Genomic DNA, 20,984 nt, shown 5'->3' with positions numbered 1-20,984 from the left:
ATCCTCCCCTTTCAATATCTTATGTCCACATAATTTAACGGTGCAAGATGTATAGTTTTATCCAAATAATCTTTTTCCCGAGACATTGCAAGAAATTTCAATGTCATCATAATCGCGTGTATGAACTATTTGGATTTTTCATCGTCCGCGTTGTTTCACTTACTATACACACGTACCAATTGATCTGTTATTCCGAAAATTTTTCATCTTCAACAATTTACTAAGTTTACTCAGGTTGGTCGACTATGAAACACTTATGTATCCCAGTGCTTCATCATTCTATTACTGTACGTTGTGTTTCGGATGTTTAATCCGAACTACATTTGACAAAAATATAATCATCGCCATTTATATTCTATTCAAGTTGAAACTATATATCATTGTACGGCTTTGGTCGAACTTGCAAAGAAAAAAAGATTCAAAAGTGCTTAATGTTCTCATAAAAGGGAATTGTCCATAATGTTATATAAGCACGAATTTTCACACAAGTTGTCGAATATTCGAAATCGCGCTATCGAATCCTTTCTGAATTGATCTGTACATCTTGTATTGTGTCCCGTATCCTCTCATCGATTCTCTACATTCAATTGACTCGAAATGAGGAAGAAAAATGAAAATGAAAATAAAAGAAATGGTAAAATAATAAAAACATGTTCGAGAGACCGACCCTGAATATTGTAAGGTTTAGTAATGATAATATTACCTAATATTTAAGGATGTATAAGAGTAAGCACTTTTTGCGCTAGCCTAGATTTGCTCCGCAAATGACAATTGATGATGTAGTAGTACGCAAAAAGCTGGAGTTGTTTTGTACTATAAAACTAGGTATACTATAGTCGCTGCTGGTGACCTTAGTCTTATCATTTTTTCGTTTCCATAAATGGGTTCAAATCGAGGTTGTGTTATTTTATTAGATATGTCTCCGATTTATACAAAACATCACATGACGGGATTAAACATTTTATTTCTGAGTGGTAAAAAATGTTTTCTTATTTATGATCAATCTAGTTTCCAGACTATTTCCTCCTTAAATTGGTTCATCTCTTCCAAACTTATTAAAATGTAGATCCTTTACTATTTTCAATAGTACAGAAATGAATAATATTTCCGTCAGTTGATGTCTAGTTTTATCCAAGATACTTCGATGATGACGACAAGGACGACGATGATGATGGTGGTGGTGGTGGTGGTGATGATGATGATGATTATGATGATGATGATGATGATGGTGATGATGATGAGCAAAATTTCAGTATGCGGCGTCTATAGCTCGAACGTTCAATTGATCGACCTTATTTTATGTACGCTGACATTGTTATAACCAGGTTTAATTCGGTTTCTGCGTTGATAGTTTTTTTTTTTTTTTTTTTTTTTTTTTAGACATTTAATGACTGACTTGCACAATATAACGGGTGTGCTTATTGAATATAGCTCTACAATAGTGAAAAATACAGGTGAATTTGATTGGAATTGTACTGTAATTACACACCTTTTATACTATCAATTAGGAATATTTTATTTCCCAATTCATTAGTTAAAAGTGTGCAGTTCTGAAAATAAGGGGAAAACTATTATCAAATTGTACAGGGGTTTGTATTTGAATGGTCAACATTTACAGAAGACTGCTAGTTAAAAGTGTTCTACGTTCTTCAAAAATGAACTGTTACTCAATAGATCTACAATTGCCTTATAATATGAGCTGATGATGGACTCTTTATTCTTTTAAAGAGGAACCTAGCGACGAATTTGATTAAAACCCTTTTATTTATTTACGGATATGATTTTTTTTTTTTTTTCCTTACATCTTCGTTACTTTTTGTTTTTTTCTCTGCAATTTGTTTTATACAATTTAAATTAACACATTACTATGGAGAATTTATGATTAGAAGTTCTCGACAATTTACGGGCGAAATAGAATGAGTTTATGTTATTTAACCAGCAGCGACGACAATGTACTAGTGTTCAAAAGCAAAGTGCAATGTCTGGTGAAACATGTACCAATATATATATATGTATGTATATATATATATATATATATATATATATATAGTAAAGGTATCCTGGGCAACTTGTATGTGCCGCATTTAGTAGTAATTCACCATGTTTTTACATCTTTGTTCTTTGAGATATAATATTTTCTTCTACACGAAATACAGAGAGCATTTGAAAGGCATTTACGACCGTGTATTACGACCTGTGAAAATTGTGTCCAACTATCATTTCGCGACACTCTTCAAGAGACCACAATCGAAATGCTTTATTGGCTGTTTGTGTAAATTTGCTAAATTCTAGAGAGTCGGTCCAAAACAGATACCAGAAGACGGTAACCTTATTGTTGACGTATTGCATCGTATATGATAATTAAAAAGAAAGGAAAAGAGAAAGAGAGAGAGAAAGAGAGAGAGAGAGAGAGAGAGAGAAAGGGGCAAAAATAAGAATTTGTGTAATCAGTGGGGGTACCTGGGCTACGATTCTCTGCTACAAGACTTACGTATGAATAATGTAAAAAATATGAATGTTACAGTATATAACTAATTCGACCGGCGTCTCCGGTCAAGCTCGACTTATAAACTAATATTATAATAATACTTGAAGGAAGGAAGAGGAAACAAAAATAAATAAATAAAATGAAGAAGAAGAAAACGAGAAGAATAAAAAAAAACTACAAAATAATAAGGATAATGAGTATTTGAAGTTGTGTTTTTAAACAGAATTTTTGAAATAGAATGCGTATGGAGAGGCACATTTGATTGGATTTTTTTTTCCATCATCTTCCCGACTGCCTACATCCCAAACGGACGTCCGATTTATACATAACTACCTATAACAGGTTTATGGCAATGAATTACTGTAGAAAAGAACGTATTTTCTGTAATTATGTTATGTTGCGTGGAAGGGAAAAAAAATTATTTACTAATAAAATATAAATGTCCATCTGATTTTATGTTAATCGTCCTCTGCTACTATTTGTTAATTTAATCTTTATTGTTCAACACGATTAATTTCTACAAAAAATATTTAACAGATGTACAGAAAAATACGTCTGAAACGTAACTTCGCCGCCAGTGAAGAAATTATGAAAACAGATTTTCCTCGAGATTTTCAGATTTTCGTTGACATATGTTTAGCGACTGTGTATTACTCAAGTAGGCTTGTCAACGAAATTGAAAATCGAGTGACAATTCCAAGGATTAAAATCGTAGCATTGATCGAAACCGCGAGGTAAGAGTCATTATTCTTACATGGTGCTGCAAACCACAGCAAAAAATCGTTTCTCAACAGAATGGGTGTCATCTCGGATTCCATTTTCTTTTCAGATCAAGTCACGTTATATAAGTGTCACACATGCATGTATACATAGAGATAGATGTCGCCTGAGTACGACGTTCGAATTTTCATTTTAAATTTTCTTACGTGGGTTTGTGCGGGAACTCTTGGAGAATACAATTTGGTATTGTCAGTCATTGTAGATTGTAGGGTTGATTTTAGAATTATATATTTATTAACTAATATGTCTATTCGAGCTTTGAATTGTACGACAGTGAAGTTAGTGACAAGCACGCAGATTATAACCTCCGTATCGAGCGTCGTCAAAGAACTCGTCGAAAATTCATTGGATGCCGGTGCTAAGAATATCGAAATTAATCTGGTGAGACTGCCAGAAATTATTTATCTCAATACTACTGTGAATGGTTATAAATTTTATTGTATAAAATACACGTGTATGTGTATAATTGTATTCGTAAAATTTATATAAGATTCAAAAGATGTCGTTATCTCCATTCATTGGTCGATGATTTCGACTAATTTTATTTACTTTTTCATATTGATATTGTAGACTGACGATGGTTTGTCATTAATTGAAATTCGAGATGACGGTTGTGGAATTTCTGTCACCGATGTGCTGAACATGGCACTGCCTCACTGCACATCAAAGATATTCGATTTTGCGGATTTAGGTGAGCATATTATAAAATATGAATACCATGAAATTATATACCAATAATCCAGACTAATGGGAACTCATTTACTCCTTTCATCAGAATCGTTGACAACGTATGGGTTTCGCGGCGAAGCTCTCAATGCAATATGCAGGGTTGCAGCCGAAGTAAAGGTGACAACAAAAACGATCCAAGATGAAACTGCAAGGTCTTATGTTTTGGACAACAATGGAAGTATTATTAGCAGGGAGTTATCTCCTCCCTTTGTCGGTAAGAACCAAATTTTGACTTTCATTTATAGATTGAAAAGAATGTTACATAATGCAACTGTTAGTATCTGCATCCAAGATGTTTGTGCCACTGCTCTTGGATCCAATAACTAATTTTTTTTCAGGCACTACAATACGAGTTAAAAAATTGTTTGACCGTATTCCGGTGAGGAGGCAAATAATTTCAAATGTGAAGAAATCAAAGCAAGATGTAAAACACATTGAAAATATTCTCAAAGGCCTCAGCTTGGCTAAACCAATCGTCAGAATGACTTACAGAGTAAATAATCACTTGGTATTCTTAAAACCGTCATGTGATAATATAAAAGAGGCACTTGGACATTTTCTCGGAGGTAAAGTGGTCGCCAATTTGGAATGGATTACTCACGAGGACTCTGAGGTTTGTTAAAACTAGCTAATAAGTTCTTATCTGTAAAAACTAAAACAATTTGTAGTAGTCCTGCATTCTATTATTGTCCAGTTCGTACAACGAACATTTCAAAATACTCACTCTAAAAAGAAAAGTAATTTTAAAACAATATATTAACATTTTAGGTAAAGTTACAGTTAATGATACCCAAAAAAAAGGTAACAGACTTGCAACTTGTCTATGAGCCTAACCAGCAATATGTGATAATAAACGATCGTCCTGTTAAATACAAGCAATTTGAAAAGGTAAATAATTTTTACATTCCAACTTTTCGTCCAAATTTGAATACTGATTGTTTCACAGTTCCATTCTCAAAGTAGTTTAAGACTTTGGAAATAACTTTCCAGACTGCTTCCTCCTTTACTCGACGCAATATTTTTATGGTTCACTAAAATAATTAGTCATGAGTTTCGAGATAATATGCAAGGTTTTTGAATATTCTTATTACTGTATTCCACATGTTTACTAACTTTTTTGATACAGATTATCAGTGAGAGTGTAGCAGATCATTTTGGTGACAAAGCTCCGGCAAAAAAGCGGCCAGTATTTCTCATGAGTATCACAATTGCACCCAACGAAGTGGACGTTAATTTAGAGCCCAATAAAACATCTGTATTTCTTAAAAACCAGGTGATCTATTGTTCGCTTGTAATGTAACCTTATTCATATGTTATGCAAAGTTGTAACTAACTATAAACTTGAGGTTAGTCAGAACAATTCTTCATACTCATCAAATTTTTTTCATTTAGGATATTATATCAGAGAGGCTTGACACGGTTTTAGCAAATTTTTATAATCTACGTGATGAAAATACTAGACCTGAGATATCCAAGATGAATACATCGATGTGTGGAACCCCAGAGTATCACGATATTACGCAAAATGTTATTAGAGAGATGGAAGTACCTGTATGCAAGAAATCCAAGTTAAACAATAATAAAGAAAAACCTCGCGAATTTATTGTCGATCTAAATACCGACTCTGATGTGAAGAGGAAAGGATCTGATAAACTATTCTCAAACGATGGTCTGACATCCGATGTGAATTCCAGTGTTATCATTGATGATATTCAAGGTCAGAAAACCGCGCCTGCGGATAGAGATAGCATTAGTATATTATTGAAAACTTTCCCTGCTCCTATTCTGAGCGATTCTGACGATGAATCAAATATAGAGAAGGATTTCCATAGGCATAAAGAACCGAGTATATTCAAAACTGGCCATGCTGTAAGGTAATATTTTTCAATACTTGGTATAAGCCTTTAGGTTTTAAGATTGAAGGAATAATTTGCATTAGCATCTATTTCAAACAGACCGAATACATGCTAATCTCTTAAATTTATCCAAATTTCAGACCTACTGCAACTGAAAAACAGAACTCTAAGTTTGGCCAGGAAATACCAGGGAATAAACCAGAACCGAATGCTATAACAGCTCCTGAAGTTGAAAGTAATAACATGCAAAAGAATACTGAATTAAGTACTTGTACCGACTACTCCGAAACATTGAGCCAATTACCAATTGTCGATCTTGGTGAGGATTTTGATATTGCTGCAGTACTAGAAAAACCGACCCATTTGCCAGTGTCTGAGAAGGTTTCGAGCCCGTCAAAATCTTCCAAAGACAACAATCAGTCCGACAGCAGTTCGAGAAATTCCGATTTCTTGTTAAACCTTTGGAGTAGGGGACAAATACCAGGACTAAGGGTAAGCCTAGTTCTTTACCACGTTCAGCACTTACCTCATAATGTAATTTATTCTATTTTGCTTTACATTTATTTACTTGTTTCGAAGAGTGAATTGACTCTGTTTTAACAATAGAGCCCCACTCATGTCTCCGTCTACGAAGTTCCAAAAAACACTGCCAAGTCCAATAGTAGTGAAAATCAAAGTAAAGAGCAACCGAGTTCCCAAACTATATATCACATTGGATTTTCCAAGTTTTCCTATGAAATTAGAGCTCAAGGTGAGTAATGTAATTATTTTCAGTTCCTCACTTGAAAGAAATTTTTCCCATCAACAATATAACGATCATTTTAGAAAACTTCAAAATTTTAACGTAATACATCTATATTTTGTTTCGGTTACTTCAGTACTTGAAGAAAATCCAGGTGCGACGTTGCCAATGATTGGAAAAATTTTGGCTACTCGTTGGAAAGAGCTCTCGTCCGAGCAACGTGGATATTACAGAGGTTTGGCATTGGAGGAAAAGAAGAATGCGGAGGCAGAGAAGAAAAAATTAAAGAACATTAAGCTGACCCAACAAGAGGCAGACAAGAATAAAGCAAGACTTGTGCAAATGCTTGAATCGATGAAGAAAAAGAGCAATAAGAAATGCTCGCTGAGCGAAAGAACCACTGCTATACAGGAAATGAGTATTCAAAGCATAGCTAGGAGTTTCTACACCAAGTATGTATCATGTCAATTATCAATATTTCATTATTATGAAGGTATCCTTTAGTCCGTAATTCATCACAGCATGTAGCGATTCACCTCTCACCTTTATCCAACTCAATTTCATGCTTCATCTGTATTTTTGACTGTGGTATAAAATTTTATTCTCTAAAAATAAAAACTGCGTCGACCGAAGTGATGAAAATGTTTTCCAGGCCAACGACGAATTCCTTGGATCAGATAACAATTATTGGCCCAATTACGGGGGAGATTTGGGCTATAAGATCTGGCGCAAAGATTTGCGTTTTAAACAGCGCAGAGATAATGAAAGATTTAGATCCCAAAGGATGCGAAGAACCAGAGGTGAGGTATTCATTTTTCAATTAATCTCGACGCTTCTCGCAAATTTTCAACTTTGGTTAAATAATATCGGTCTTTTCTTGCAGATGAATACTGAAAGAATTGCATCAACTTTGCAGACGTGGTTAAGAGAAAAAAAAACTATTTTGCCAAACTTGCATCCAATCTATAATATCGGAACATCCACAGTTTGATTTCGAAAAAAAGTCACTAATTTCCTTACAATTCTATTTATTTAGCGAAGAAAGGAAAAAATCTTCTACTTTCTTTTATTGCATTCAGTATACCTGCGTTTTATTCAATCGAATTGATCGCGTGAAATTACTATTTCAGACACGATAATAGAAATCTTGAATTTCACTCTGTCACACAAGTTATTTATCCTTAGTTATGAAACAATTGCAGAAAAGCTTCTCCCACTGTACCATCATAAGCGATACACAACCAGCTACATATACTGTGCGATAATTGCTGTATAGACTGAATCATAATTACCAGAGCTATATATGAAAAATAGTTTTCGAACTGAAAAAATTACCGCGGCACAATAAAAATATACATACGTCTTAACAGAAGACTTGCTGGTTCATCTATTCACTTAGTTAATTTAGAAATAATACTGTAGCTACGCGTTCAGCACGTTTCAAATGAGTAACTGCTTGTCGTTAACATGCATATAAAATCTATGAAACGTCTGGTATCTATTTCTTCTGCAACGGACTTACAATAGCTTTGTAATATTTCGTTCCTAAATTTACAATGACTTTCATTTTTCCTTTCTCTCTTATCTTTCATCACTTGCACATGTTGCCTTCGGAACAACTAATGATCAAGTTTGACCTAAAGCAATTAAAACCTTGATAGTCGTTTTATAAATTGGCTTTCTTCGCAAAAACGTGGATTCTCGGTGTACAGTGACCGTCAAGAATGTGGATTAATCCCTAATTTGGTGAGTTTTTGAATTTTTTTGCTTTACAACAAGAGAATGCATATTTAATAATGTGGAGATAATAAACCTTTCTCAAATAATATACGATTAATACACATTTGTAAAAGAAGCGATACTAATAACGACGACGAAAATTTCTTCTGCTGTACAGACTCTGGGAGGTAAATGCGAGATGAGATTATACCTAAAATTACAGCCGTTTCGTAACCTTTTCTTCCATCAATATTTCTTCATCAAGGATCAAAATTGAGGTGCAGGTGTCGTGCGTTGCGGCTTGCACAGCATATCACACTTATCGTCGCGGCTAGTTTCCAGGGTAAATAATTATACATTCTTTCTTTATTATTATTATTCCACCGAAACATATTTGTCATATTTTATATAAAAATTTGTAGAAGTAAAAACGACGAGGGAGAGTGAAATGACGTAATTAATGCAAATATGTAATAGGATTGCCGGCTTCCATACCAGCGGTACAATGGAAATGTTTGGTCTGTTGAGATGTGACGAGAAAAATTTGAAGAATATCATTGTCAGTGAATGGATATGTACATGGGGAGAATATAAGACTTGTGCTTATTCACGAGTATAATTATAGCGATTATCGAAGCTTCGGACCTTGATCAACCGGCATATGTATATAATACGAGCAGGGGAAGTGTAGCTGGTGGATTCCGTTACGAGATTTAATTAATTTCGAATAACGTGTTTATCACAAACGCTTGTATACCTATGTAGAACACGTCCGTGTATTTGTCTAAATGCCGTAAGTGGCGCACTCGCGCAAATTTTTATTCCTTTAAATAGACCCAGCATATACATGCCTGTATAAATGGCATGAAATTCATGCATTGAGATAACCCGTTGCGCGACCTCTCGATAAAAGGCGTGCAGAAAGATTCCTCTTCACTTTCGCCTACATGCGATGCACGCATATTATAATTGTACCTATAACGTAAAACATGCGACGTTCGTAATATTAATATACATTATTCGACAGCGAAGTTAACAGGTATAAAAGACTTCAATTTCTTTCATCTTACACAGCGGCAATCGCGACCGTTCAAACCCGAAGTACAATCATCAGTGTTTACGGAAATGACAGAGGAATTACAGCGAACCATAGATAAATTCGTTTCACGATAGTTATGACAAACAGAGACCCGAAATTCGGTGTTTCTATCTCATTACGGTAAACAGCAATGCGTGTTAGGTATAATACAAGTCTGAAATCGTTATCGAGTTCGAAATAGACAGAAACGATGTAGGTGCGGCAAGGTAGAGACATTTCCTCGTTTATTCTGTTTTTCGATAACCCCGATTGTCGTATGCAGTAAGGAGCAAAAATTCGATTGAAAAAATACCTAAATTCAATCACGTTTGCGTATGTCCACGCGATATGACAAAATCTACCAGTGATACCGATAACCGAAAGATAATTAATTATCGGCGAGTAAACGAGAGGGAAAATATCTGTCAAAATGAAGTTCGATTCGAAACGTAGATGTAGAAGAGGCAATCATGCGGGCGAATTGTTCATCCTCGAGATAACTGGTCTTATACGATCATGTGGGTATCGTCGATGAAGAGTGACCGAAAGCCATATACTTGTTAGACGGTGCGGCGACGGGGCAAACAGAGCGCCGGAATTCTTGGGCTGATCTCTCGTAATTGCCGATGTGCGGTATAGCTAGTGAAAATTATATTAAATGCCATTCATTGGCTGCATGCATGGATGTGTAACAACGTGTATGTACGTACACGGTGCGCAGCAAACAGTAAACACAATGAGATGATGCTGCTGCTTCTGCTTCTTCTGCAGCGGCGGAGAGATATATACGCATGCATGTATGTAGAAACATACGTACAGCGGGAATACGTATATATCGTTTCAAAAAACATCGAGACGCCGTTACGGTCCCGCGATACGATTGGTCAAAGGTCTTCGAAGCAGTTACAGAGCGACACACGACGCTAGTTTTGTCTCTCCCATTCAACGACGCGATTGTCTACCGTCGCCTCTACGTATGTTTCCTCCTAACGACGGAGAGTGCCGGTTTTAAATCTTCTAACCATCTTCGTAATACGCAGGACCGATGTTACTGTTTTTTTTTTTTTTTTTTTTGATTAAGGAACCGCGACAATAAATTTGTGCATTAGAAGGAAAAAGTAAAAGATACGCGTTATACGCAGCTACAGGTGTACTTTGCCGGCTCTCCGTTTCAAATGGGACGAATAACTTACATAAGTATAATGTAGAATAATTGTTGCTCGAATCTGCAATACTCTTCGATGTTCAACACCTGGACGCGTTAATATTGATCGTTTATTGGTACAGATTCGTTGTTTAATGATACAATCTGCAGCCGGCTAAAAATCGAGGCGCGAAAGCTCTGCAGTTTGTTTTTTTCATTTTCTTTTATTTGTTTATTTTTTTTTTTTTTTTTACACATCGATTCAGGAGCAAAACAATTCGATCACTTCGAACGATTTAAGGTATGTAACAAAGTTTTCTAATATCTCGTATATCTGACCTCGATATTTTTAATTCCCTTTTCGTTAGTCGAATGAGAAATTCGAAAAATATATTTTTGAAATAAGTCTGGAATGTAGAGAAAATACCGTAGCTTTATAAAACGAAAATATTCAACGCGGCATCGTCGGTCGGGCGTTTCTTAATTAAGTTTTGAAATTCGAGCGAGTAGAGAACGGCCGGTGAAAAAAAAACCTTGAGTATACGAATTTTGTCTCGATGTGTGAGAAACGTTTTCTGTTTACGTTTGCGCTAATCCTTAGAGTTCGTATGTTCCTCGTATTGTACATGGAACGATTCACCTGTCGCTCACCTCTTCGCGCGCTCGTTTCTTCGAACCAACTTTGAGACAACTTCCGGGCCGCGAACGTCGTCCACCACCTTCGATTGTAAACACATACGAGGTACGATTATTAACAGTGAATAATAAATGTATCCGTTTCGTTTCTATATCCGAATAGCTATCGCGTCTCGACAATTCGAGGTACGAAATTATCGTTAATGGGAAGTTATTTTCAGAGCTTGTGACAGGTAAAATGTTGAGATATGGATGTGAGAATTATACTTCGTCAATTAGCCTAGGTCAGCTCTTCAGAGTTTAGAAAAATAATGGACACCGTTAGTGTTTGTCGGTTCTACTTATTTATACGATCGAAATTAAATGCTGGCTGTGTATAAAATCAACGTGACCGCCGTTGATTGATAATACGCTTGCAATTTCATGCCGGCTCAAAGATCGTTTGCGCCTATCACACCGTGCATCGTAATAATTCGCATCGGAGTAAAAATAATAATAATAATAATAATAATAATAGTAATAATTATGATAATAAATTTTAAAAAATTAAGACCGCCGAGACGGTAGAAACTTATTTCAATTCTCTGACGAACGGTTCAGATCTGTCGATTACACATACGTTATGATTAATTGAACTTGAAATCCTAAGAGGATACTGTAGTTCGTTCTTACCGACTGCTTTAAATGTTAGAAAATTCAAATTCTACATGCAATTATGAATCAAAAGCCACTAATAAATTTTTGTGTAGCACAAAACCGATATATATTGCTGTATTTTTGTTCGGTATTGCAGCCGTTATGTCCTTTTTTGCATTGCGATGCATACCGTCCGATAATAGCCAAAACATAAGACTTTTGACGCGATCGGTAAGGAGGAACTGTAGGATCCCCTTAAGTCATGCTAATCGCGTGCTAATTACGAAAAACGTATGACACGCACGTGGTCAACGAGTCGATGGTGATCTATCACGAAACAGATAATTTTCGCCGTAGTAAAAATATGTTGATCGTATGTGAAATACAAAGTGAATCGTTGTATCATCACCGTAAAATATTTTTGACCATAAAAAATTATCGTAAATTGAGTAAACCTTTAATTGATAATTGCGCAATGATACGTAGTCGAGAAAGAGGATATATAGTGTCGTATTTAAGATTAGTATGAAACCGTAAAATCAAATGAATAAAAATCGAGAAAGTGTGAGTGTTAAACATCGGAGAGATAATTTACAAGCTCATATAAATCGTGCTCAACAATTCGTGACCAATCCGTAATCGAAAATGAAAAATAATAAGAACAAAAATTGGATAAATAAAAAGCAATATTTGGAACGGATACGAAACTTGGCGTAGAGAAGAAACAAGGTTTAAAATAAACTTTTCGAATTCCTTTTCGGTTTGAATAATTTTCGAGGATTTGTATGAACGTTCGTATCAATGCCTGCGAAAATTTTCGAGAAACTTTTATTGTCCACCGCGCACTGAACGTAAGTTATAAATATACAATGAAGAAAGTTGTACTCCGATAATTGGTATCGGAAAGTCGTGACCTCGGGGTATCGCTGCTCTGTAAGAAGATTCCCTCGTATGTCGCTTACGTGTGTTTATATTTATGTACCGTTGACGAACATACATGTATCATCCATGCACTACGTTTATAACTTGGCGAGCTAGCCGCAAATCTAGCCACACACGACTCAGGGATACTTAATGCTGCTGCTGCATGCTACCGAGTTTGCGACGGTGTGATTTACGATAAAAATCACAAACAGGTCTCTTCGGGTCTCGTGTTGCGAAACACCAGGTCTCGCAGACCGCAAGATGGTTGGCCGCATCAGTTTTTTTAATTTCCTCATCTCCCTCGTCGCGTAGAAATTGGTCCATTTTCAGCGTTGATCCTTTTTTTTCTTTTTTTTTTTTATTATTCACGTACTCCGTTATCGTGCAGGTCGTTCGTTTATTAATCAATCATTTTTCAAGGTGAAATACACCCTCGATATCTCATCGTTGGGGTTGAAAGCGGGCAAAGATTTGAGAGGGAGATTTTGATCAAACTGTTTCATGGTTTTTTCTTGTTTTATCTTTCAATCCTTTTTTTTTTTTTTTTTAACGATCTTAGATGTATGTACCCGTTCGTGCAATGTTCTTATTTATCGGGGTTTATCGGTGTTTCTTGACTTTGTTATTCCATGCATATTCTGTCAATTCACAACGAAAGTTTTATACATATATGTACTCATTATCGAAATGTACGAAAAAACAAGAAATCGAATGCTTTAATCTGGTCATCAATTCTTTTTTTTATACGGTTTATTTATGCTAGCATTAGACTTGCTGACAAGATTGTTACTAATTGGGTGCGATAAAATAAACGAGAAAGCGTCGGAAGATCCAGAAATTCAAATTCTAATTATTACGAAAATAATTATTTACGTATAATCTGTAAATAACCGATCGTTGCTCTATTTCTCTTTCACGTGTTTTCAGACTGATAATGAGCGTGGAAAATACAAAAACTTCAAAAACGGTGAGTTTTTCATAATTAACGACAGGTCATTTAGTGTAATCAACATAATTACAGACACTTGAATTTTACAAGTCAGTTTTCTCGTTGACTCGATGATAAAGCATGAATATAACTAAAATTTTCCACACACCAGAGTAATTTCTATTGAAACTTGATTCTAGATGACCGGAAAAATTGGGGAAAAGCTCGGCGATATCGTGGTTGCTGGTGCCGAGGCTGCGGCTCAAATTTCTGTTGGCCAAGGAATCCTCAGAGTTACCGATCGCTTGCTGTGGATCGTTGAAAAATCGGCACAATGGAGTCTACCGGTCCAGGAAATCAATTCCGGTACGTGATTATTGTCTGCATCGATTTAAGGCGGCTGGTTGGCCGAAAATCGATGTGTTTTATTAACTTGATTACGACGTAGTCGCACATTGGGTGTTTATTTAATTGTTATATTCGTAAGGTACGAAGATCTCGTTAAAAGTAGAAGAATAGGAAATTGTGAGATTGCTAACTACAGTTTAAAAATTATTGAAAATCTAATAAATTTATTCGATTTCACTTTACAATGGCTTCTTCCATTCGGAAGACTATTCTCTGCAAATTCACCAGAATAAATTTTCTTTATTTTTCACTTGGCAATTCAACATTGCCATTTGTTCACCGTATTCAATATCGGTGCAATGTTGTAAAATTCAATATTCAACGATACCGAGATGATGGAAAATAGAAATCTGTTTTGGCGATTTTGTAGAAATTAGTATTTTGAATAAAATTAGCCGTTTTAGAGTGAAGTCGAATGAATCTACTACGTTTTTAACTATTTTGAAGCGATTTGAAAGAAAACATCGATATATATGCTTTTGTTTATAATTTCAGTGTTTTCTGTTTTTGTAATTCCAAAGGAATCTTTTTAGCTTGTGAATATAACGACTTGATAAATACTCAATGTACGACTGTCTCGTCTTCTAATTGATAAATGGTACCGATGTTTGTGCGAACCAACCCCCCTGAATCAACAAAATAAGGGAAAACTTGAGTCCTCAGATCTACTGTTGATCTGGCCAAGAGTATTACTGTTTTTACTAATTCATATTTCAGTGATGCAGTTTTTTTTTTTTTTTTTTACGCAAAGTCAAATTTTAATACACCATACTTGTCATGCATATCAACCGGCATATCTCGTTCCTCATTTTGGGATGTCTATAATAACGTATAAACATTTTCAGAAGAGAATGGCAAAACCTTTGGAACTATAGAACTTGTGCGTCCGTTGCCCTGGATATTTTTCCTGCCAAGTTTGATAATGCTGCGAGTTGTTAGACTCAGCGTAAACGTTGGTGCCGTCGTTCTTGGCTATCCTAAGCTACAGGCAACTGGGATGGTCAGTTTCGCTTTATAATATATGATAATTATTTATAACTTATGTACAATATGCGTCGGGAATTTTTGGAATGCATGATTGAAACAAAACTAGAAATCCTGCAATACACCAACAAACCATACCATGTATTCATTTTTTTAAAGCTGATTTCTGGTTGTTACAGGTGAAGATAATTCAGAAGGGACGCCGACGTCTTCGCGCGATAAAATTAAGCGGCATGAGGAATATGAGATCTCGGAGGGTTTCAACGAAGAAGGTAAGAATACGGATTTCCACTTCCATTTGTATGTAAACCTAGTCGCCATCATCTTCCTGTTTGTGTGGATCATGAATCTGCTGTTGCTAGCATAACTTTGTCTTGCGCGTTATTGGTGCGATATATGTAAGTATGCATGTCTATCCAGGTATGCAGAGTCTGTAAAAAGTTGTTTTATTTGTGAGATTTTCTTTAAGATAGAACCTAAAATTTGTATTTCATTCAATTTGTACAAAATCAGAAGAAAATTGCAAATTCTCAATCGCTAATCCAAACAATACCCGATCAACGATTTGTTTTTACTTTAAAATTCTTCTACAAGAGAGCCTTTTGTGTTGCATTCCTTGAGTTTTGTCTGCGCCGCAGAACGCTCCAAATAAATTTTGTAATTGTGATGGTGATGGGAAATCTATAGGAGGAGGAATTAAACGAAGCTAAAAGGAGCCTCGTTAGTTCGATGCTCTCCACTCTTTCGGCTTTGTCCTGCTTGGAAGCTTCCCGAAGAACTCCTTCGCCTCCGCCGACTAAAGTTTATGTCCAATCCATCGAGCCAGATGCAGTGAGTACAGGCGGTGAAACCTGATAGAACTTACTTCAATAAAATAAGACTTGCACTGTAGAACCTAGTGGCCAATAGAAAAATGTTTATTTTTTATTCGAGGAACCTTATGAGATGTTACTATATAATTTTTCAAATGGTAATTCTTATATTATTGCGGCATATCGAAATTTCCACTTGATAACTCATCAGTTTTGGTTAGTAGAGCTAATTGTCTGTCATTTGTAGTAGTAAGCACATGTACTGTCCGTTAAACAATACGATATGTCCTTTGAATGTATAAATCACGTTTCTTATACGACAAGTGATGAGGCGTCATTTCAATAAGCATTTTTGGAAGCAAAGTGGAATACTTTAAGAATTTTTAAATTACCTATTCGGCAAAGCAAAAGATGTTTTGCAATGCATTAACATAATCTGGGCCTCAAGACAAGCGATACATTATTCTCTTGCTGTCCAAGATCTATTGTTGCTGATGAAATCAATTTCTAGTCTCTCTTTGCAGACCCCAACACCGGAGGAACAGTCAATGACCGAATCTGCCAACTCTCACGTTGAATCGAAGCGGAAATATTCACAGGTTACCGAACCCAACGATAGTTCTGAAGATTCCGAAGAAGAATCAACGCAAGCGCAGCTTGCCAGATTAGCGGCCGAAGACAGTGAGGCCGATGATGAGGACTTTGATGTAAGTTTTCAGTATTTTTATAAACCTGTCGATTTTCATTCTTACCTCTGTGCGCAAGTTTTCAGAGCAAAAAAAAATTGTTGCCGCTGTTTATTTGAAATAACAATGATAACGTCACCTTACTGTTTTTTCCCCTATTATACATGTGTTATTGTTAATTCATTATCGACCAGTGTTACAAATCATACGTTATATCTAGACTTTGGCTCATGTCTGCCTTACACATTTAAAGTACTAATATTACATGTAAAGAAAATCCTCACACTAAATCATGAAATATTGTTCCATATCACTCATGAATGGTCCTTGAGACTTGACCTGAAGTTAGCTGACTGATAGCCTTTAATTTTTTCACATTTTTTCTGTCATACGCTACTCGAATATTTATAAATATTATTACGAGTTAGTATAATTTTAAACTATAAAATTACCAGTATTAGTTTCCAGTTGTGATGCACTGTATTTTTCTCTCTTGGTATCTGAATTGTTTTTTGTCTTCTCCTTCATAAAGTCGTGATTTTAACTTTGTTTTTTTTTTTTTTTTTCAGCCTACTAAAGAAGAATTGGCAACTTCTGAGAGCTCCAGTTCCGAGGAAGACGATGGTGATTATCTAAGTGAGTCAGAAATCAACGATCTTCGCCTTGCCTCCCATTTGAGCCCTGGAATATTCATCAAAGATGTAATCACTGAAGAATTGGAACCGGAACCAGAAACAACAGTAGATGATGAAATAGGCACAAACGAAATGTTGGTTTGTGTAAACGTAAGAGTTTTCAAGTTGTATATTTGTGATCTAATATTACATACATTTCTCTGTTTCTTATTTTTCATTGATTAATCAGTTAAACTTGAGAAATTTTAAAAGAAAAAATAATTTTTTTGTGTCCTATGTGCAGAAAATGACCGAAGAAAAATCCCTGGTCACGTTAGAAGCAGCAGCAAAAACTGAAAATGATAACCAGCCGCATGATTCACATATACCCGTTACTCCTGGGCAAGACGGAATAGTTTCGGGAAATTTTTATTCTCCGATCAACTCGCAAAGTGATTCTATTGGAGATTACACATCCCCTGAATCGAATGATTGTAAGTCTCGTTTTTCTTCCTATTGCTGGTTTTTGATCAAGAAAAAATGATTTTTCGAACACACAATGGGAAGAACGTAGACTTTGTAAATAGAATTTATTAGCAGCTATTCTATTAGCTTCGTGTCTTAAAGTAGAATGGATTCGAAAGCAATGAAAAATTGAAAGCTGTTTTAGTACGTCTTCATCATCACGTGTTCATTATGTTACAAAATAAAAAATTTTCAATTTTTTTGTCCCAATCCAGCAGCAAAGCAGCAAAGTGATATAAGCGAGCAGTTCAATGACGTGTCAGATCAGAGCAAAACCGACATAGAAACGCACTTTGATAACGGGGATTCGAACGTTAGTGAATCATCGACAATTTCAGGTACGTTTGAAACGATTTCATTCCAATTTATACTACCAGTTATACCCTGTACTGTGTTTTATTTCAGTAGACTGGCAGTTGGATAGCTCTCTCTTCTCGCACGGAAACTTGATCTTAGCCTGTTTTTTTCTCATACTCTCAATTTTCTTGTGCCACTCATTTTTCACGAAAATGTCATTCGCCTTTCGTTTTATTGGCCATTGAATTTTTCGAGTCGAATAAAGCAACAATAATGCAGATATTGCTCGACTGTTATTTACTGTCCTTGAATCAATTGAGGAAAAAAAAGTGTATAGAATTGGCGATTAAAAAAGATTTCTTGACATCAGGAAATTCTCCAGAGGGGACTACCACGAACGGTACCAAGCACCAGAAACGAAGTAATGCCACTGGTAAATCTCACCACAAGGGAAAGCATGCCAGCTTGTCACACCGCAAGAAAAAATGAGCTGAAACGAAGAACATATTCAACGTATGGACTATACTAACGGAAGTGCGCCGTTGGGCATTGCATAATTCTTTCTTAAAGCGTCAATGGGTATTCCGATCAAATAATAAATCAAAAAAAAATTTTAAAACAAAAAATAATTATATATGAAAGAAAGCACAAAAAGAAAAAGAAAGAAAAGAATTGCTGAAGAGAAAAAACAGATAATATTGCTACTCACGATCCACGTTGTTTAGTGATACATGTTTACCGCAAAATCGTACCTTACCACACCTAGACTTATGTAACGTGTCATAAAAATTGCAAGGGCGCAATTGAATCGCGAGAAGAAATGGTTTACTCTTAATTTAACAATTGAATTTGTATCGTGGTAATTTTAAGAGAATGGTCTGAAGCAGTGCATGATCATGGTTATCGTACATCTTTATCTTATTCTATCTTTTTATTGTTACATGTTATATTATTATTGTTAATTTTTGCGCGAAGTCGACACCGATGTGTGAACTGACTTTTCAATTATTTTTTCACGCCCAGTAATTCAACACTGGTATAAAAGTGATGTGATTTTTTTGCAATCTCGTATGCAAAAAAACAAGAAACATTTGTTCTTTCAGAGCTTATGAGAAATTCGTTTTGAGAGAGCTGACGTTGCATTCAACCATGCTCGTTGAATTTCAAAACCATTTTCGCGTAAAAATTGGTTATCTCGTATACACGGGATGAGTTCGAGCTTCATTGATCCTTGAGTCTGATTGACTTTCATTTTTCACTAGGTTAATATCGCAAAAGTGAGAGGAAAAGAATTTTCGGAATATCGAATATACTTATCACCAAAGAGGATAGATTATTGTAACCCCAATTCCAATACGATGAAATAATTTTTAAATGCTTATTTCACATCAGGCTGTTTGGTAATTTTGTCGCTGGTCGAAAATGAGTGCAAAAAAGGGAGAGCAAAAGTCAGAAAAAATAAATCTGTAAAATGAGTGATTACCAATGACTGGATAATAACGATTGATATTTCAACGCAAAATTCCAGTAAATATTTGACTTGACCGATGTAAATATATTTAATTCAATATTTCCTTATTAATTTTTTCATCTTGATAATAGTTATCAAAGTGCGTGTCTTCACCTTTGAATTCATCTCAAAGGTTCGTGTCCAATCCACCGAATTAACAGTCATTCATTCGTTTACCTATTTTATTTTTTTCCTTCGTTTCGTTCTGTTTTTTTTTCCACTAAGTGCCTTCATTTCAATTCCACACTGGGATATTTTTATATACTATATGTGGTAGCCTATCCGGAAATTGATCTGCCAAAAAGTTTTTTTTTTTAACTGTTGCCATATGGGAAGTTAAGCCGTAGGTGCAGAAACATTTTCAAAGCGAGTAAACAATTTGCATTATAATATACTATAACCATTACTTTCGGCACTTTTGGCAATACTAATGTGTATCGGCGACTTAAGCTAAATGTCTAATTCGAACTTACAAAAAATATATACGGACAAATATTTTATATTGAGTAATATTTATTAATTGCGCAGCACATGTACGTCATGAATATATGAATCTAATAACGCTAATAATAATAATAATGGTGGTTTATGTCTATAACTTTAATATATATTGTTTACGTGAAAAATAAATCTAAATTACATGTCTACAATTAAGTTAGTAGAAAAGATAAATGAATAAATAACTCCTCAAACTTTTCTGCAAACTTCTGTAAGTTTCTGAATTTCTACGACTCAGGGTTCGTACGCGCAGGGAAAATCGGAAAAACTCAGGGAATTTCTTGCAGCAGGGAAAAGTCAGGGAATTTATATAATAAGACTGGAATTTTGAGTTTGTCGAAGAAATACACTCGTTTTTGTACAAAGTACAAACGATCTTGAGGAAAAAAAATTGCACTTAAAATTTTGTTTCGTTGCATCGCTTCATACTTTTTACGTATATTTAATTACGTATATACTTAATACCAAACCTTCTTTCGTTTTTTTCTTACGGAAAATTCCAGGCTGTTGTTTGTAAACTGATAGTTATATAGTAAGATAGTTAATAGATAATATTGAAGGTATTAGTATTAACGTGTAAAAAAAATGTATTGTCTTTAATCAGCGGTATATTTCTTGAAAGGTTAATGGAAAAATCCTTTTTTCAGGATAAAATACCTGGAAAAGTCCGGGGATTTCAGTTTCCCATACCGTGCGAACCCTGGACACGTGCGATTTGCACATTTTTGTGAATTCGAAAACATGAATTAATCACAGTGTTACTCACTAGTTGTATCTGTTGGTTGAAGCGATGTATGACCGAATCTATTGAAATTTCCTTGATTAAATTGAATTTGTTAAATTCATTTCAAAATCAATAAATTTTCACAAAGAGATTTCAGAGTCTTGACGAAGAAACATAGGAAAATCCGGAACAACTGCGAGAACGTTGACGAATAATGAAGGAAAATTGTTGATGAAGAATGTTGAGATTTTTACCAAAAAACCTCG

At 35.2% G+C, this 20,984-nt stretch overlaps 2 protein-coding genes across 10 annotated transcripts; both read left to right on the top strand.

Annotated features, from left to right (window-relative positions):
• Positions 1–3,375: 3,375 nt before the first annotated feature.
• Positions 3,376–7,967, top strand: LOC124299370 (PMS1 protein homolog 1-like). Of its 2 annotated transcripts, XM_046752568.1 has the most exons (12): positions 3,376–3,649; positions 3,839–3,959; positions 4,044–4,211; positions 4,336–4,610; positions 4,766–4,885; positions 5,124–5,270; positions 5,390–5,871; positions 5,994–6,345; positions 6,460–6,604; positions 6,732–7,047; positions 7,248–7,395; positions 7,479–7,967. In XM_046752568.1, exons 1-12 carry the CDS (start codon positions 3,512–3,514, stop codon positions 7,584–7,586), a joined length of 2,520 nt encoding a protein of 839 aa, XP_046608524.1. In that variant the 5' UTR covers positions 3,376–3,511; the 3' UTR covers positions 7,587–7,967. The 2 variants fall into 2 exon arrangements, with proteins under 2 accessions (XP_046608524.1, XP_046608533.1); XM_046752577.1 differs by lacking the exon at positions 4,766–4,885.
• Positions 7,968–8,057: 90 nt separating this feature from the next.
• On the top strand, positions 8,058–19,996 carry LOC124299381 (clumping factor B-like). Of its 8 annotated transcripts, none has more exons than XM_046752586.1 (12): positions 8,058–8,341; positions 8,493–8,657; positions 13,660–13,699; positions 13,861–14,026; positions 14,914–15,068; positions 15,232–15,324; positions 15,740–15,883; positions 16,389–16,571; positions 17,120–17,335; positions 17,469–17,658; positions 17,905–18,027; positions 18,098–18,334. In XM_046752586.1, the coding sequence occupies exons 3-12, from the start codon at positions 13,667–13,669 to the stop codon at positions 18,229–18,231; spliced, it is 1,437 nt and encodes a 478-aa protein (XP_046608542.1). In that variant the 5' UTR covers positions 8,058–8,341; positions 8,493–8,657; positions 13,660–13,666; the 3' UTR covers positions 18,232–18,334. The 8 variants fall into 8 exon arrangements, with proteins under 8 accessions (XP_046608542.1, XP_046608578.1, XP_046608580.1 ...); XM_046752622.1 differs by lacking the exons at positions 8,058–8,341; positions 8,493–8,657 and adding exons at positions 10,319–10,673; positions 10,803–10,837 and having other exon boundaries at positions 17,908–18,027; positions 18,098–18,336; XM_046752624.1 differs by lacking the exons at positions 8,058–8,341; positions 8,493–8,657; positions 18,098–18,334 and adding exons at positions 10,322–10,673; positions 10,803–10,837; positions 18,357–19,996 and having other exon boundaries at positions 17,908–18,027.
• The last annotated feature ends 988 nt before the right edge of the window (positions 19,997–20,984 follow it).

The sequence above is a fragment of the Neodiprion virginianus genome, chromosome 1, assembly GCF_021901495.1.
Source record: "Neodiprion virginianus isolate iyNeoVirg1 chromosome 1, iyNeoVirg1.1, whole genome shotgun sequence".
NCBI classification, from domain to species: Eukaryota; Metazoa; Arthropoda; class Insecta; order Hymenoptera; family Diprionidae; genus Neodiprion; species Neodiprion virginianus.
The sequence above is the reverse complement of the archived record's forward strand: the minus strand, read 5'-3'. Positions and strand labels throughout refer to the sequence as shown.

Bases quoted from the DNA above. Each gene is read 5' to 3' on its own strand.
- LOC124299370 (XM_046752568.1), top strand. From the start codon at position 3,512: ATGTCTATTCGAGCTTTGAATTGTACGACAGTGAAGTTAGTGACAAGC. The intron at 5,271-5,389 runs GTGATCTATTGT...TTTTTCATTTAG, and splicing joins CTGTATTTCTTAAAAACCAG to GATATTATATCAGAGAGGCT. The intron at 7,048-7,247 runs GTATGTATCATG...AATGTTTTCCAG, and splicing joins GCTAGGAGTTTCTACACCAA to GCCAACGACGAATTCCTTGG.
- LOC124299381 (XM_046752586.1), top strand. From the start codon at position 13,667: ATGAGCGTGGAAAATACAAAAACTTCAAAAACG. The intron at 15,325-15,739 runs GTAAGAATACGG...GGAAATCTATAG, and splicing joins GGAGGGTTTCAACGAAGAAG to GAGGAGGAATTAAACGAAGC. The intron at 16,572-17,119 runs GTAAGTTTTCAG...TTTTTTTTTCAG, and splicing joins CCGATGATGAGGACTTTGAT to CCTACTAAAGAAGAATTGGC.